General features: G+C 41.5%; 2 protein-coding genes across 3 annotated transcripts in view; one reads left to right on the top strand and one right to left on the bottom strand.

Annotated features, from left to right (window-relative positions):
- Nucleotides 1-17,581, top strand: part of RAPH1 (Ras association (RalGDS/AF-6) and pleckstrin homology domains 1) — a gene marked incomplete at its 5' end in the record, with an annotated part of 344,080 nt that overhangs the window by 116,204 nt on the left and 210,295 nt on the right. The window lies entirely within an intron of this gene.
- On the bottom strand, nt 1,554-14,264 carry ICOS (inducible T cell costimulator). Of its 2 annotated transcripts, XM_083842202.1 has the most exons (7): nt 13,618-14,264; nt 13,302-13,391; nt 7,405-7,443; nt 6,106-6,444; nt 5,128-5,240; nt 4,426-4,516; nt 1,554-3,906 (listed from the first exon to the last, which is right to left on the bottom strand). In XM_083842202.1, exons 2-6 carry the CDS (start codon nt 13,357-13,359, stop codon nt 4,427-4,429), a joined length of 639 nt encoding a protein of 212 aa, XP_083698328.1. In that variant the 5' UTR covers nt 13,360-13,391; nt 13,618-14,264; the 3' UTR covers nt 1,554-3,906; nt 4,426. The 2 variants fall into 2 exon arrangements, with proteins under 2 accessions (XP_083698328.1, XP_083698327.1); XM_083842201.1 differs by lacking the exon at nt 13,618-14,264 and having other exon boundaries at nt 13,302-13,567.

Raw genomic sequence — 17,581 nt, 5'->3', positions numbered from 1 at the left:
ATCTTTCACCTGTTCACATTAGATCATGCTACCTGTTCAGCAAGATTAAGTTCAGCTTGCTTTGCTCCAATTGTGAATTTTTATTTCAGGTCTTAACCTGCAAGATTACAAGTAGTTCTTTGCCACACAAACCTATTTGGTTTATTGACTTACTGACTTCATACAGTCCATACAGGCACAGACCAGGAAGATGTAAAGGACATTAATGAGTGTAAATAAATATATATGGAGCAACTTGCAGCAAGGATAAATCAGAATGGCTGAAAGCATCTTACTGATCCTGGATCTTGTTACCTATTGTATGACAGAAACTGATCTTACAAGAGCAGGAAAATGATTGAAAAAGGATTTTGCTTGGTGCTGTTCTAGGAGCCAAGTCCTTTTTTCAGTCATTTTCCCCTTAAAACAGTAGAAGATGAAGATGGAGAGGCCCAGCTTGTAGAACTCACCTCACAGACTGCTATACAATTGGAAAAACTCTGTTACAATTCTAAACCTTTACATGGCAAGCAAAAAACTTAAGTTGAGATTGTTTCTTAGTAGTTTATTTTACCCCCCAAACTCTGATTTTCTGAAGCTTATTTGAATACTACTCACACTTCTGCTTTCTTGAAAGGGGATTTTCTAGAAGGGTTGGCTGAAATATTCCTGGTTGATCTTTTTCACAAAACTGGGATTTTCCAAAGAAAGTTTTGACTTTTTGAAATGCTGACCTATGAGAATATCAGACTTTTTATTTATTCTACTAAACTCTTTTTTTGTTTGTTTTATTTTAATCCCTTTTTTTGTCACTCTGTAAATTCAGCTCATGTTACTTTTTTCATAGATTTTTTTCTCATTTTGCCAATATTTTTCTTCTTCCAGCTCCTTTTGATTAGGGGGTACTGAAGTGACAGAAAGAAACTGAAAAATGTCCAAAAATAATCCTAAACATTATCTGTATACTGCACAAGGGATTAAAAGAAAGCAACAAGAAATGGGGCTATAAGAAAAACTACTTTTTCATGAAAATAAAAAGAAACAAACGTATTGAAAAAGCATCATTGATTCACTGCATGGAAACAGCTCTAAATTTTTGGTTTTCACTTTTTTTTTTAAATCATTTTTTTCCTTAGTACTTTTACTATTTCCCACTAAGTTCCTATATGGTGACTGCCCCTGCCCTCTCCCTGTTACACTGTGGAGGTTGTAGAACTTATTTCTTTCATATGGCACGCAGGCACTCATGAATTTTCTTAAGGACACATGGCATAATAATAAAAACAGTTTTATTAAGAATAAAAATTTCTCTTAAAAAAAAAAAGCAGAGATAGAACCTGAGATTTCCCAAAGCTTTGTTACAAGGGGTATAAACCAATTCTCTTTCTAGAGCACAGTATATTTTGAACTATCATAGAATCATACAATATCTGAGTTGAAAGGAACCCACAAGGGTCATCGAGTTCAACTCCTGGGTCCCCAAAGGATCCCCCCCCCTTGGAAAATAATAAAAAAAAATCAGATCATGTTTATCATTTATCCTTTATCCAGCAGCACCTCAAGGCAAACCTCAGTTTTTTCCTTCTTTCAGAAACTCTTTATTCCATGAATTTCCTTCTCAGTCTGATGAAAGTTTCTAGAGGCTAGGACTCTCCACTGTTACATAGAATCCTATATCCAGCATTTATTACAAGCAGTAAAGGTTAGTTATTTTCACTGATAATTTTAAAAGCTAATTATTTCACCAATAATTTTCAAAATGGTGAAGTCAGGTATTTGTGGGTGTACAGAGGATAGTTTTGTTTTATAGGGAAGTTAGGTCAGTTGGCAAAGTTATTTATTGGAATGACAGAAAAGAATGTAATGTTGGCCAACATGCCAGGGTACCCCTCTACATCTCTGCCTAGGAGCCTGGTTATCAAACCAGGGTAGCTGCTGCAAAATTGGCAATCTCTACTTCATTTGGTGCTGTACTCATTTCCCCCTTGCTTAATGTCACAGCTTACAATTTGCACCTTCTTCCTGAAGTATCTCTATGTATTTAGGTTTTTATTGAGGAAATACCCATTCCTGACTTACCAGCAATGTCCCCTTCGTGTCTGATCATCCCTGTTTTACCCTGTCAAGTTTGAAACCAGCCTTCCATTTGCCAGACAAGCAGGCTATGCATCTTTCAACATAGTGTCCTCTGACCAGTATGTGTTTTGTCAGTGAATTACAGAAAGACTCCATCAATGCACCGCTCTGCAGCCAAGTGGTATCTGACAACATATCCAGGTTGGATTCCCAGTTGGTCATTTATGATCCAAGTTTTGGTGGATTTCACAAGTAGCATGAAGTATCATAGAATCATAGAATGGCTTGGGTTGGAAGGGACCTGAAAGATCATCCAACACCAACCCGCTGCCATAGGCAGGGATGCCACCCACTAGATCTTGTTGGCCAATGCCCCATCCAACCTGGCCTTGAACATCTCCAGGAATGGGGCATCCACAGCTTCTCTGAACAACCTGTTCCAGGGCCTCACCACCCTTACAGTGAAAAATTTCTTCCTCATGTCTAGTCTAAATCTGTCCTCTTTTAGCTTAAGACCATTCCCCCTTGTCCTATCATTATTTACCCAAATAATGGAGAGTCCCTCTCCATCATTTTTATAAGACCCCTTTAAGTACTGAAAGGCTGCAATGAAGTCTCCCTGGAGCCTTCTCTTCCCCATGCTGAACTTCTACAGCTCTCTCAGCCTGTCTTCATAGGAGATGTGCTCCAGCCCTCTGACCATCTTTATAGCCCTCCTCTGGACTCGCTCTAACAGGTCCACATCTTTCTTGTGCTGGGGGCTCCAAACCTGGATGCAGTACTCCAGGTGGGGCTTCACAAGGGCAGAGGTGAGGGGGACAATCCCCTTCCTCAACCTGCTGGTCACACCTCTTTTGATGCAGCCCAGGACAAAGTTGACCTTCTGGGCTATATTGAAGACTGAGCAATTTTCAGAAGGTCAAGTAACCCCTAAACCCACTGGGGAAGTGGTAAAGGTTTCATGTCAAACCACAAGAGGAAAATAATTGCAAACCAGAGTCCACGAATACCCTGCCCTTATGGACACTGTTGTATTGGTGCTGTAAGATATGTGAATAGGAGACGTCATGCCTCGTAGTTTAGGGACTTATCCTGTAGGTTTGGACTGATTTAAAGAACGATTGCAGTCTCAAAAGTAATATATTACTATTTTGGAAGAAGAATTCAGAATTTAATTAAATAAGAGGAGGCCTATGGTGTGAATGGCAAAGATGTACTGCTAGCACAAATGCATTGGAGCGTACCTGAGGTTCTATGTCACAAAGTCTCTGCTGTGCTCTCTCAGGCAGGAGAGCATGTGTGCATACCACACTGGCCTAATGTGGTGCTAAGAAGTTTGACAGTGGATCTGAAGATGACTTCATAGCATCGTGCTAGACTAGCCCTAATAAAAGGGCTTGTGCAATACATTGACAGCACTTCATGGCTGTGCCACAAGGAATGGCATTGGAGGTAGTCTTTTTTTTTTTTTTGTAACCAGTGGAAAGTTACCATAGAGGAAACTGTAGAAAGTAGAAGTTGCCTCTAGCACCACTGCAAGAATCTGCTCTCAAGCAAACCCTATATTTTCTTCAACTGAAAGCTGACATCTTTAACACATTGTTAGCATTTCGTGTATAAGTCAGTGGATCAGGCAGCGTGCCAGTTAAGACACAAGGCTAGAGCAAAACAGAGTTTAGAGCAGTGGTAGAGTGGGTGTCTCATGACTGAGCACAGTACCATCCTGAGAGCTCAGGGAGGCAGAAGGTGAGGAAATGTTGATTTCCCATTTTCCAGGGTTTTCCCATTGTCCAGGTTCAAGTAGCTGGAAACTTCCACTGCCAGAATGTCTATGCCACAAGCAACTTAAACCTGGAATAGAAATGGAGAATTAGTTATGTGCAACCCACATGTGTTTGAATCAGTCCAACCTCTCCTTCTGTTCTGTATCCAAACTGCTTCTGGCTACAATGCAAGGATTTAAGTAGTTAGGAAATTCCTTGCTCCCTATAGATTATTCCCTAGCCAGTAACCCTGAGTGAATCTAGTAAATCTCTTGTGTCTCCTTGGGTAGCACACACTATCTGAAGAATCTGAACGGAACAGTTTTACATGCCTTCCTCATGTATAAGATCATCACTTGGCACCGATGCAAAGCAAAACAGTTGCCTTTCTAGGAACCAGCCCACCATTCTGATTCAAAAGCTTTCCTGAGATTTTGTTCTGTTTCCCCTTCCTGCTACATGGCAGCACGAGCTACTGCGCTAATCCCTTCTTCCCACCCACCCACCTAGACTCAATGGGAGGCACAGCAAGCAGCCCTGTCCCTCCCAGAGAAAGCCTTGCAACAGTTAGAGGCAAAAGTTCAAGTACTACTAGTCTTAATACAACCTCAGATTCTTGTTTTTTTTGCTGCATTCACTGCTGCCATGGGCATGTATTCACTGTTGTACTCGTGGGAGTTGGATTCACACTGCTGATTCTGCAAACAGAGAGGAAATGCCATGACTTTAATTTGTGGTCACTAACCTCCACCACTCCTACCTTTGTTCTTTAAACAGGGCAGTTAATCTGACTGTTTTAAGTGTGAATATTAAAGTCAGAATAGACAGGCACTCAGGTAGAAAAGTTGGAATAGAACAAACTGAAAATGAAAAACGCACTGTCCAAAAAAAAAATAACTAATGTCCACAGTCTCCTTTCTTCCCTGAGCCAACTGGTTCTTTGTTTAAGTGGTTTTGCTCCAGAACAGAGCTGGAATTGCTCCACTGATGATTTGTTTCCCCCTCTTGAAGAAAACAATCAGGTGAATTGCTTACCAAAGTAATTTTGCTGACCTGTGCAGCATTTCTCTTCTTTCCTTTAATTCCCAGCCCTTAAATCAATAGACAATTCTGTCTTAGAAAAATTAAATCTGAGCTGCTGTCATCAGTGAGTGAATTTCAGTGGTAAATTAACAGCTCAGTCTCTTTGTCAAAAAACATATCACGTGCTGAGTATATGCCTGTCCCACCCTCTAAATCTCATTAAATCAAGTTCCCTGTCCATGACCCTTGGAAGGAAGGTTGTGCAGAATCTCGTAGACTTGCTTACCTTGTTCCTTAAGCGACAGGCTGCTACACAGCAGACACAGGAAATCATGGCAAACACAATCAGGCCAATAGTCACCCATGACATGATTCCCAGTGAAATGCAGTCTTCCTTATCTGGAGATAGGGAGGCAAAAATGTCATTGCTGAAAATCAGCACTTTTTATTTCCCCCCTGCAAACAACTTTTCAAATTATTTCCCATCTCCTCTTCATATTAGAGGAAACAGCCAAAGTGTGCTCTGGAGAAGGATTTCCCCGAGTTGAAGAGCTGCCTTGGAAAAGTGTATTCAGCAGGAAACAGAACGTCGCAGTTTTCCCAGAAGGAGAAGTGAAAGCCTAACTGCTGGTACACAAAGCTAAAAGTGTAGATTGAAAAGAAACCAAGCCCAGACTGAGAGCATGATGATATTTCAGACTTGAAGATCTGAACAAGGTGTAAGCACAGGTAATTTAAAGGGCAGCCTGGTCAAAAGAAGGGAGGACTTTGGCAGTCATGTTTGGGTAGGAAGACAAGTGGAGGGGGACACAAGATCAACCTTGTCCAGATCTCGGAGAAAATATGATAGGGCATGAAACAGCTAGGAATAGCTATGAACATCTGGCTGTCAGGAAAATGGCAGTGGACAGCAGTGGAAAACACCACCGACAAAAAAGGATGGCACAGCCTGATTCTGCAATCACCATGTGTTAAGTTCAGAGGGGGATAATAGATAATTTGCCCAACCACAATTTTAGACGCAGCATTTCAGCTTTTATCTATGTTTAGTCCTGGCGCTGAGAAATGGGAAAGGATAGAAAGGGAAGGACAACAGACAGTACAGTATTGCTATTGATCTGTATGGAGAACCCTTCCTGAGTACTTTTATGCTCTCTTGGAACTCTCCATGTGAACTTCAGTCACACTTCTCACTGCAGTGTAGCTACACCCAGTGTCTGTTTATCAGTAAACCGAAGTGAGGGGAGAAGGGAAGTAAACTTACCCTGGATGTACAAATAAGTTTCTTTCAGGCGGCAATCTATGTAAGGAGGGGGTAAGAACATCTCCAGGCAGTAGGTATAAGTGTCGATGTGCTTTCTTTCCAGATTTGTGAGTATGAAAGTGGTGCTGGTATTTGAATGCTCTGCCTGACAGTAGGTGACGTTACTCTTGGGGATAGCTTTCTCCTTGCTCACATGGAGAGCACAGATCTCCTTCTTTTCGTGCCCTTTGAAGAGGGTCATGCTGAACTCACTCACATTTTTGGGGTTGTGGAATATGAACTTAAAGTTTCCACTCTTAAATTCCACCATCACCTGGGGGTCAGAGACATGCAGCTGATCTGAAAACATGAAAATAATAAGTGCAGTCACTCAAACAGCAATGAAGAGAATCCCTAAAATGTTAAGAAACTCATTCAAACAAAGCAAGTGAACCGTGTCATAGAAACTTAAAACACGTATGTACTCAGAACAGTCTGGCTTTGCCACTCAGCCCTGTACTGTGAGATACCAGTGCATCGTTCTGGTCATGTCCCACATTACAGAGAAAATAAATGAGATAACTCCTTGCCTGCTATCTGCTATGGGGCTGGACAAGTCTCTGTTAGCATTGGTTCGATGACTTATTTCATAATATTTAAAGGCCTCCTTCGACCAAACACTGAGACATATAGTCCCTTCCACAGTCTTGTTGTCCTATTCATAGATAAAACAAGGTGAGATGAAAATGGTGACAATTATCTCTGGTTTAGGGTTTGTAATCTGAACCTCACTGCTGTAGCTGAAAATGCAAAACAGGATTTGAACCCTAAACTCCTACATAAATGCCTTAACCATAAGACCTATCTTTTCTTTTGAGATAGTGGTTTGGGGCATGCCATACAATTTAAACTTAATTACTTAGATGACTATATGACCTTTACCACGAACATCAGGACATGAGTAGAGGACAAATGTCACTGTGTGCATGCATTCACATGCAATCCAAAAATCATATTTGACCTTCCTGAAAGCATTGACAGAAAACATTGACAGATGTTATACAACTCTCTCATTCTGCAAAATGTTTCTATTTTTATTTTCTTGGAGAAGAAAAAGAAAGCAAACTGACTGAGGACCTCCTGCTACCTCACAGTTTGACTTTTGTAAAATCAGCAACCAATAGCATGGGGAATGCCCTCAGAAAAAAGATGTGTTAAAGTGTGCTGTAAAAAAATGACAGCCCTCTTCCTCAGAGACAGTATTTTCTGATCTAGATTGGCACTTGAAACCATGTACCAAATGATGCGAATGTGTCTTACCTATATTTTTGCACGGTCTTGATGAGCAGGTATCAGCTCCTGAAAAATAAATTGTTTCCTCTTTAAAATTCAAGAAGAGAAATGCAGGAAGAGGGGCTGAGCCATGCGATGTTAAGATGCTGAAGTTATTTTCTAATGTTAGTACTTGTGTTGTAAGCGTATCTGATCTTGTCTCAGTGCTACACTATAAAATCCCATGATATGATAAAATCACAAAGTATAAAAATAATGTAGAAAGAAATTTAATTCAGCAAGAATTAATATTGATAACATATATAGCATTTAGAAATTCATAAAACACCTCTGCAGAAGGAATAGGCATACTTAAAGAATAGAAACTGAGATGAAAGTAGAATTTCCCCAAAGATAGTGAGGAAATCTATCCCAAATTAAAAAGCATACTCTTGTTTTCTTGTGAATCCAAAGTTGGCAATAAGTTAGCATTATACTCTGTTTCCAGACCATAGTGCCCATTTTGTTCTATGTTTGTTCTGTTTCCCAACACTGCATCAAAACAGCTTCTTCTGGCACATCCAGAATGAATAACTGGAAGGTGCTCCAAGATATGCAGCAAGAAAATATTCATCAGCGCATGCAGTTTTCTGTTTGAACTTTTTCTCTTCATGATTATCAAGCTGCATTCAGTCTGTTGTGCTTAGGCAGCCTCTGTTACAGGAGCCCAACACACTTTTATTAATTATTTAGGACTTCTTTAAGGTGCTACCTCCCTCACCACCCACTATGGCAATACTGAGAATGGAATTTTCTGTCTGAGTTGGCGGCATGCACTGCTTTAAAATGGTTTGTGTGTCATTAGTAGCAAGCATAGCTACTTTGAGCCTTTTTTGCATTGCTCAAAAATTAGAGGTTTATCTCCTACACAGACAGGTAGAAAAAAACTGTATCAGCCTTTCCTGTCTTCAGGTAGTCTGAGCAAATTCTTCAGAGGCTGCTTAGATTGAAATACACTCTACATCAAGATTTTTTGATGTTAAGGAAACAGGGGCAAATACTTGAAGGCTTTCATAGATAATCATACTCTTGTTATTGCTATGTGGCAGTCTAGATCCATGCAGAGTAGGTTCCCAACTGTGCTGGGTACTGCACTGATTGCACAGTGTAAATAATCCTTTTCCCAAGGCACCTGCAATCCACGACATCCAGCCTGCACATGCCCAGGAACAGAAGATTATTCTCATTCATGTAGTGTTGTATGCTCTCAACTCTCTTCTTGGACTGAGGCAACCTTTTGCTGTCCACGCTTTTTTCTGCTTTGAATTCTTGCTCCCCAATTATCACCACTGGTAAGGGTGTTGCAATGAATTATACTTGTTTAAAATATCTTTAGCGTGACACATAAGCTAATGGACTTGTGGAAAATGCTTTGTGATGTGCAGTTGGAAAGCAATACAAATTGTTATCCTTTTTTTAATTGATTCACCCAGTTATCACATTCTTCCTGGCCTACTGTGCACAGTCAGTGGCCTTATGTCACACAGCGACAGTTCAAATATCTGTACTACTTTCAGGACTATTACTTAAGTGTGTGATAACAGACAAGGTATCTTGTACCACTGGTGTGAAGATAAGACAGACAAAACACAACTTGTCAACCCCCATTGAATTAAAGCTCTCGATACAGAGAGCGCAAGCCCTCGGAAAGGCACACGGCCTGAAAAGCTGAAAGCAAAGGTCAAATAAGGAAACGCTTCTTGATGACTTGCGTGCTGAGTGGTGAAGGAAAGCAGCTGCTGGGAGAACAACATTTGAAATAAAGGTCTTTTAAAATGCTCTAGTTTCAGTGGCCTGTGGGTTGATAACATATACCTTTAAAATTAGTCCCAACAGCAGATAAATTATTTAGGGACGGAAAGAAAACAGCGAGTGTATTGATCTAGCAGAAGCTAGGGAGAGCAGTGTATACGTGAGCTGGCCTGGTCCCACCTGTAGCTGACCGAGGCCTCTACCTTTGCCACTGGACGTCAGAGAGGAGAGGCAGATGCTGGCTCGGGGTCTGGGCAGCTGCAGAGCCAAGCGGTCCCAGAGGCCCCCGGCACCCCAGAGGGCAACGGGGCTGCACTACTCTGCGTAAAGGAACAGCTTGGAATTTCATGCCTCTGATCGCCTCCAAGAACAGTTCAATTCTGCTGTTGGCTAATGAAATTGCCCTTTCATACTGGGTGGTTTAAAATCTTTGTCAGAGGATCATGGTTTTAATATTTGTTTTTAATGGAAAAGGGCAGAGCGAGGTGATTAAGCGTGAAGTTCACGTGACCCTGTGGCAAGCTGAAAAATTGTTTTGCATCCTCTCAGGCCCAGAAGCTGTAACTGCCTATTTTCATGAAAGGCTCAGTAATGTATTTCTGTGAAGGAACATTTCAGTAGAAGTAATACAATTAGTATTCTTCTGAAACAAGTGACCACACAGAAGAGTGTGCTTAGCATAGTATAAAGGGAGCGTATTTTAAAATGAGATTAACAGTGCCTGAGATTAAAACAGAATTGTCTACATGGGTAACCACAATGAGTGAGATCCAACATGAATTTCCAGCTCACTAGCTATTCTGCATCAAGTCCTGATGTGAATGCTCTGTCACTGCATACTAAAAGGTAGTTTATTCCCCCTCCCTATGGCTGATTGCTCTTCTCCTGTTCCCATTTGTATTGGTTCATTCCTAGGGTAATCCTATGGACCCTGTAGCACTCCGAGGTTAATGGCCAGAAGCATGTCATTTGCCAAGCTCCTATGAGAATAAATGTACATTTAGGGGGGTGGAATATAGGAAATGGAGGTTAAAACATCCACTAATATTGAGAGATTTACTCACAAAACCTCCCTAATACTACCACAAAAAATATGTGAATAAAAGAATACATCCTGTTAGAGTTGAAAATGAGCAGAAGAACATCGCTGGTTCAGCAGTAAAAATGCTTGCATCTGGCTGTAAGGTTCCTTTTGGTATTTTTCATAAAAGAACTAATGCAATTGTAATATTTATAACAAGAGGAAACAAATCTTTCAGTGGTTTCCTAAGTGTCACACTGATGTTGTGTAGAGCTGTTCCTAGCTCACCTCTTGTCAAGTAGATGCGAATCCAAGAGATGAACTTGTGTATGAGAGCAGCATCTTGTTATGTCAAACTGTGAAGTGTGTGTGTGTATGCACCCTATGTTTGTGTGTACTTACAGTCCTGTACATTTCTGTAAGAGATTACCTGGATAACAAGTATGTCTACCTCAGCTCCTTTGATAGACGTTTTTACTTTCATCTTTACTGCAGTGGGAAAGTACTTTGTCAGAGGCTTGTGAATTTCTGCAGTTGTGGTGCTTGGATGCAGAGGCCACTAGAAGGCAGGTTATTTTCATTTTAATGGGACTGCAACTTTGAGCTTTCTCATTGCTCTTCAGCAGACCCAATGCTATTGGCAAACATCACAATCCATTACATATTTGGGTCTTAACAGAAGTTTAAAAACCACATTTGATTAATTTTGAAACTTGCATTTTAAAGTAGGAGAATGGAACAGAACAGGGATAGGATAGGATAGGATATTCTTGCTTGGTTTTATTGCATTTTGTTTTCTCTGCCCCAGCTCCCAGAAACTAATCAGCTGATTAAAAGAACAAGCATAATTTTGCTTGGGTGTGTTTGCCACTGAAAATGAGCAAATAGAGTGTAGACCCTGCTTTTCAAACACGCATTTTTGTTTTATTATTACTAAATGTCTGATGGAACCACACACCATTTTTAAGTTGCTGTAGCTTTTAATCTTTCAAGGCACTCTGAAAGATGGCACTGTCAATTCAGTGTCATTAGTCATGTGCCTAAAACTAACATGTTCCTGTCCTTCAGGAATCAAGGGTTAAGAGGAAGGCAGTCCTTCTGGGCAGAGCAAGTAATGGCCAGAAGTACTCTAGGAAACTATCTGAATTATTTCTGTGCTATAAGATATGTTGTAGAATGTAGAAACTATTATAAAATATACCACTAACACTGCAGTAATTGCTGGTAATGTTTCAGACACCCTTCTGAGAAGTGACCATGGCTTCATCCGGTGTTGACAACAGGAGATATGTGGGTAAACAGTGATAATAGTTTGCAAACGTTGGCATGCAAAAACTCATGTACAGCATTTCATAGCCAAGGGCCTCAAGTGCTATGGAGTCCTGCAGCTCTGTACTCCAAAATCCCATTGCCTGTGTTTGTCTACCTAAGAAGCTCTTACAGACAATTTCTTGGTCACAATTGGTTTACCAAATTGCACAATACACACACACACACGTATATCACCTTCCATGAGGTATTTACATTGAAACAATACCCACAGATCAGAAGTAGAGCTTGCTAATAACTACATTAAAACAAAGAGACAAACAAATAGACAAAAAACCCCACGCTTTTAAATTGCTCTGTTTTTACTCCCAAAAATTTGCCACAGTGCTGGAGTGCTAGCTCACTCTCTAAATGATGGTGTCATACTAATGTGTCTTACATAAAGCTGCTATTTTACAGCCTTTTTCTTTTTAGCAATAATGATAATAATTAGTACTTGTTATACTGAAAGCACTGTAAGAAAAAAAAAAAAGTGAGATACCATTTCTCACTGGAAGCAATGTCTTTCTTCTGCCATCTCCTCTGCCCAGACCCTGCCCAAGACCTATTCTCCGTGTTGGAAGGAAGGGAGAAAGCAGGGGAAACTGCCGGTATTAGACAGAACAATTATTTGCACCCTTAAAATTCCAGCCTATTTCTTCCAAGGGAATGCCTTTTAGATGGCTGCAGCCACATGTAAAAGCATGCTAGTGAAGTATACCTGCTAAATTGACTTGCTGAGAAATATGTAACAAAATTGAGAGGATGTTTTTGTTAGATTTAAGATGATTTTTCAAGGAGAAAAAGAACAGATTGTGTCCCTTTATTGATACTGTCCACTATCCTCCTTCCCTGTGATTTCACCCATTTTTCAATGTCTGAAAGCTCGGTATGCTGTTGCTGTATCAGTTAACCTTCGGAGGGGCATCTGCATTGCCTAAAGAGCTGGAAACTAGCTTTTATTTAAATGAAAGCTTAAATTCTGTATGAAACCTCAGGACTACTCAAATTCTACAGAAGGACTTGAAACCTACCCTGAACCTATCCATCACTGGAATTTCAGAAGCGAACATATTCAATAGCCCTTCGCATGACCTTCAAACAACATGTTTAAATAACGAATGCTTCAGTTAGTAGCTCTGTGCACTAAATCTCAGGTCTCAGATAAATGTGAGCTCTGGTATTTTACTTTACCTAGCTATTACAAAACACTGAACCACGCAAAATGCTATATCCATGTTTATGGCTGGACTGAGATCAACGCTGTCACCCTGCCCCTTCTCAAACACAGCATTAGGAGAGCTACACCTCCTTTTAAGTCTGTCCGCATTTCAAGCCTGCACCAAAATGATCTCATCCACCCTTCCATGCCATATACATTTTTCACAGGACAAAAATTCCCTGCTCAAGCATGACCAGGATTAATATCAATAACTTAGTGTCTCTTTATTAAGCCATTCACCGTCACGCTGCTCTAAGACATTGTGCCCAGCAAGGGAAGCTGGCTGGAGCACTACAGTCTAAACAGCTAGAGGATAACACTGAGCAGATGAGCTAAAGAATACAGACAATGAAAACTTGTACATTTTGTCTCAGACCAAATGCCCTTTCTGGCAGGAATTCTCTTCCCACCAGCTCTAGTGATGTTAAAGTCAAGAGTGGTCTTTTTGCAGCTGTTTCCCTTAGTTATCTCTATTCCTCCAACCCCGTGCTATCAGACCTCCTTTACTGCCTCCCTTCTCTGGGTGGGCTATATTCCATAGGGACAACTACTGCGAGGAGAATAAGACAAACTGCTACTCACCATACAGGGCTCCAAACTGAAAGCAGAGGAGACAGAACGTTACAGCGACCGACTTCATGCTTGCCTGACACACAGGCACCAGCCTTCTGTCTGCTGCGAAGATGGGGAAGAATTCTTGGGTAGAAAAGGAAGTGGTTTGTGGGCAATGGGGGAAATTATATGATAGTCAGAAGGACTTTTTAATTTAACACCTGACTACGTTATAGCTATGTCAGCATTAGCTGTCGCCCACACCTGTGGAGTTTGCTGCTTTTTTTTCCCCCCGCCTCATGGCTTGCTGTCACAGACAGGAAGATGAAAGATTTTCGAACATTACCTTTGATAATCACTTCCGCAAAGACTGCTTCTGGTGAAATCTGTCATGACAGAGGCTACCATCACCTACAGCACGCTTCCTGGAGAGAGCCAGTTATTGGTGACCTGTTCCTTAACTTACTGTATGTGCATGTTTGCCACTGGCAACCAGGCTTCCCCCCCCACCTTCAGCTGGGCTTGTGTAACTGGTGGTGTTGCTCTGTATGGAAGCTGATGGCCAGTAGGGGAGGAGGCTCATCTTTGTCCTGGACCTCGAATTCAGTGGAAGAACAGACCCAAATCGCAGAAGGATCCGCTCAGCCCTGTGACATCCTGGAGGCTCACTTGGATGTAAAACTTCCACCCTGGAGTTCAGGCTTGCTCTGGGTGGACATGAGAAACTCCACACAACTCTGAGTGGAGGAGATTTGGCCCAGAGCCTCAGGACCTTAGGGCAGAAGTTTCTCTCCCTCCCTCTCCCTGCTTTTGTGCAGCACACTGTACTTTGGCTTGCAAACGTCTATGTTCAGGAAGTGGTTTGGGACCCTCTGGGATAAAATGTTCTACAGCCATTTAGATCTGGCTAATTTTAGGGCAGATACTATGTTTGAAAAACAGCTTCTTTAGTAAATGAGATGCATTTAGCATTCCTGACTGTCATATACATGTTAGAAGACACAAAGGACTAATTTTGGTGCCTGACAGACACTCCTGCAGTTGATGTCCTCGTAATGGTCATGCAGTGGTACCCCATAATTGTGAATAATAGGATTGGGTTACAGATTCTCTCCTACTTTGTACTTTGTGAATAAGTCTTCAGCCGTTGGTTTACTCTTCCTCAAAAAGTGATTTAATTTCATTACTACTGCTAAAGATTTGTTCACATGGACACTGGCAGAAAGTTTTACTCTCTTCAAATCTTTGCAAATCCCTGCAAATCTTTGCCTTTTGTTAAATGAAAATCGGAGCTAAGTCGGAGTCAAGTCAGGATTTGATCTAAATTCTCAGCTCAGGTCTCTGGAGCCAAATGCAAGCAATTCTAACTAGAGAAAGTTTCTGCAGTACGCTTTTAATTCTGCAGCTCAAGAGTAATATATGAAGGTTCAAGCAATGATAAATCTGGGAGAGATACACCTCACTCCTGAGCTTTGCCAATGAAGTTATGACCCAGGTTCCAACCTACTGAGGTTCCAGGTAGCACCACCTTTCCCATCCCTGACAACAACTTACGGGAAGTGCTGAAACACAGAGGAGCCTTCTCCTGGGACAGGACCCTTATTGCTCCCTAAGTAAGTCTGATACAAGCAGCAAGAGAGACTGATAGTAAAAAGAGCTGCTGATGATGCAAAATTAATGGAGGAAGAGGATCACGTGTGAAGTACCCCCACTGCCACTTTTGGGAGAGCTTGCTGACATACCAAGGACTAAGTCTCTACAAAGACTACTGCTAGCTGGGAAGGCCAGTAAAGGTGCAGGGGAATGTAAGCATTTGAGCAAGGTTTTAACTGTTTTATGTAGAAATGAGCTTTAAAACAAATCAGGATTGCTGGGGTTTATAAAACATGTTGGTTTTCTTCAAAATGTAAACATTTTGCCAGGAAACTCATTTTGATGGAGATTTTTTTTTTTAACCAGCATAGCTGTTTAGGAGCATCTTACTTCTTCCCTCCCTTCTCTGGGACTTCATCAGTTACACGGATGCAGAAAAGATGATTACGCATCTGTTTCCCTCCTGGAGTGAGAGTAGCTACCAGTGTAGCTTGGTTGACATAAGCTATGACAATTGGAGCAAGTTCCACTGCCCAGCAAATAGGTTGTGTTTGTCCTCTTTCTCCTGTCCTTATAGCCTCAAATATGGAGTTACCCCTTTACTTTTCTGTTTCCCCATAACTTTGGAACTGCTAGAACAAACCACTCCCATTGTTTCAAAAGGATCCAGCCCAGGATACAGTTTGGAGTACTTTTGGCAGCAGTATGAAGTTTGATGAGGATAATTTTATTTATTTTTTTTTTTTCCTTCAGATAGTTGAGTGTATTTGATGATGAGCCAGCAGAGCCTGGGGCACTCAGTGTTTGTTCACAAGCTGAGAGACGCAAAGTCTATCTCAGGGCTGAGCATGAGGGATGCTCACCTTGTAGTCCCACGCCAACAGACGCCTTCATTGCCTTTCACCCTCTTTACTCTTTCCGTCTTTGCCTCCCTCCTCTGTCATGCTTTTGCACCTCACAAAGACACTGTGACTGCAACTAGAAGTGTTTCTTACAAATACTACAGTTGGTTGCAGTTAACCACCTGGGACAAGCAGCCTGTTTCCACAACACGCTTCCTATAACTGTAGCTATTTTGAGTCACAAACACGTGTTTCCTTTTTCCATCGTCACTTATTTCTCTCCCTCCTTCATTTTGATTTTGACTGTCCTTCATCCACACGCTCCTCTCAGATCTCTCTTCTTTCTTCTTCTAACCTGACTGCCCATGGCCCCTCTCTATGCCCCTCTCTGTCCTCCTCTCAAGCAGAGGCTGCTCTCCAGCATGTGTCCTAGGTCCTTTCTGGAACGTGGCTCCTCCTGCCCCCAGGCCACATTCTTTCTATATATCTTACCCCCATAACTACTATCCCAGTGATAAACTCCTTTTTCTCATACATCACTTCCAACTTGTTTTGTCTGGGATAGAGTTAATTTTCTGCATATTAGCTCATATCATGCTATGCTTTGGATTCGCGATGAAAACAGTGTAGATAACACAACTCTGTTTTTGCTGTTTTTGTTGTTTCTGGACAGTACTTATACAGAGTCAAGGTCTTTTCTGTTTCTGAAACTACCCTGCCAGTGAGGAAGCTGGGGTGCACAAGAAGCTGGGAGGGGACACAACCAGGACAGTTAACCCCAGCTGACCGAAGGGATATTCCAAACCATATGACATTGTGCTCAGCAGTAAAATCTTGAAGGGGGTGAAAAGTTTGCCAGGGCTGCTGTTGCTCAGGAACTGGCTGGGCATTGTTTGGCTGGTGGTAACCAATTGTGTTTCACATCACTTTTTTTCCCTCCTTGGTTTTGTTTTGTTTCTTTTATTTTTTATTTTACTTATTAAACTGTCTTAACTGTGTTCATCTTGGCCCAGGACTTTTCTAACTTCTGCCCTTCCAATTCTCCTCCTCTACCCTGCTAGAGGAGGCAGTGAGTGAGCAGCTGTGTGGTGCTTAGCTGCCTGCCAGGGTTAACGCACAACAGACTTGCCATCTCCTTGACTGTAAACAACCTGGAAATTCCTTATGGGCATTTTTATTCCTTTAAAACTACAGCCAGTGGCATACCCAGTTCCAAAGAGAAACGGGCTTGCCCATCCCTTGATCTGTACATCAATATTCTCTACCCTGTGATCTTCAGTGCTTGTCCTTTCTAGCTCCAAGCAACTCAGAAAACACCACTTCTGCTGCTTCCCAAAGGAGACTGATTCACAGCAAGGATTTTGCCTGTGAAGTACAATGTATATTTTTCTTTGACCTGTTTAATCACTTAACTCTTACTCTTCTTATCACTATCACCCAAAACAATTTCCATGTTAGCAATCTGCTAGTGTGTTGTATCCCTTTATTCACCATGAAATAGTGGTGGTGTTTACATTGAAGTAGCTTGTTGTGTCTCACTTGCAATTTTCCACTTCTGCTTGTGGATGATGAGCAGTTGCCCACAGCAATGTAAAATATTCTCTCAATAAAATGCATTGTGATTCTTTCTGCAGGGGCTGTTACAGTCTATCCACACAAATTATATTCTGTTGTCTCCTGCTGCTTCTTATTCTTTGCTTCAATATCTGGCCTATATTTTCATGACTCTGGGTCATTTCCTCAGGGCTGGAGCAGAAAGCCTCCACACTCCTGCACTTTCCTTTCCCATTCTTTGAATAGAGAAGGGGAACAATGACTTTCTCTGTGCTATTTTTAAGGTTCTGTGATAGGTTTAAATCCCCCTTCCCATCAGCA

Source organism: Anser anser (assembly GCF_964211835.1).
Source record: "Anser anser genome assembly, chromosome: 6".
Lineage (NCBI taxonomy): Eukaryota > Metazoa > Chordata > Aves > Anseriformes > Anatidae > Anser > Anser anser.
Note: the sequence above shows the minus strand (reverse complement) of the source record. Positions and strands in the feature narration are given on the sequence as shown.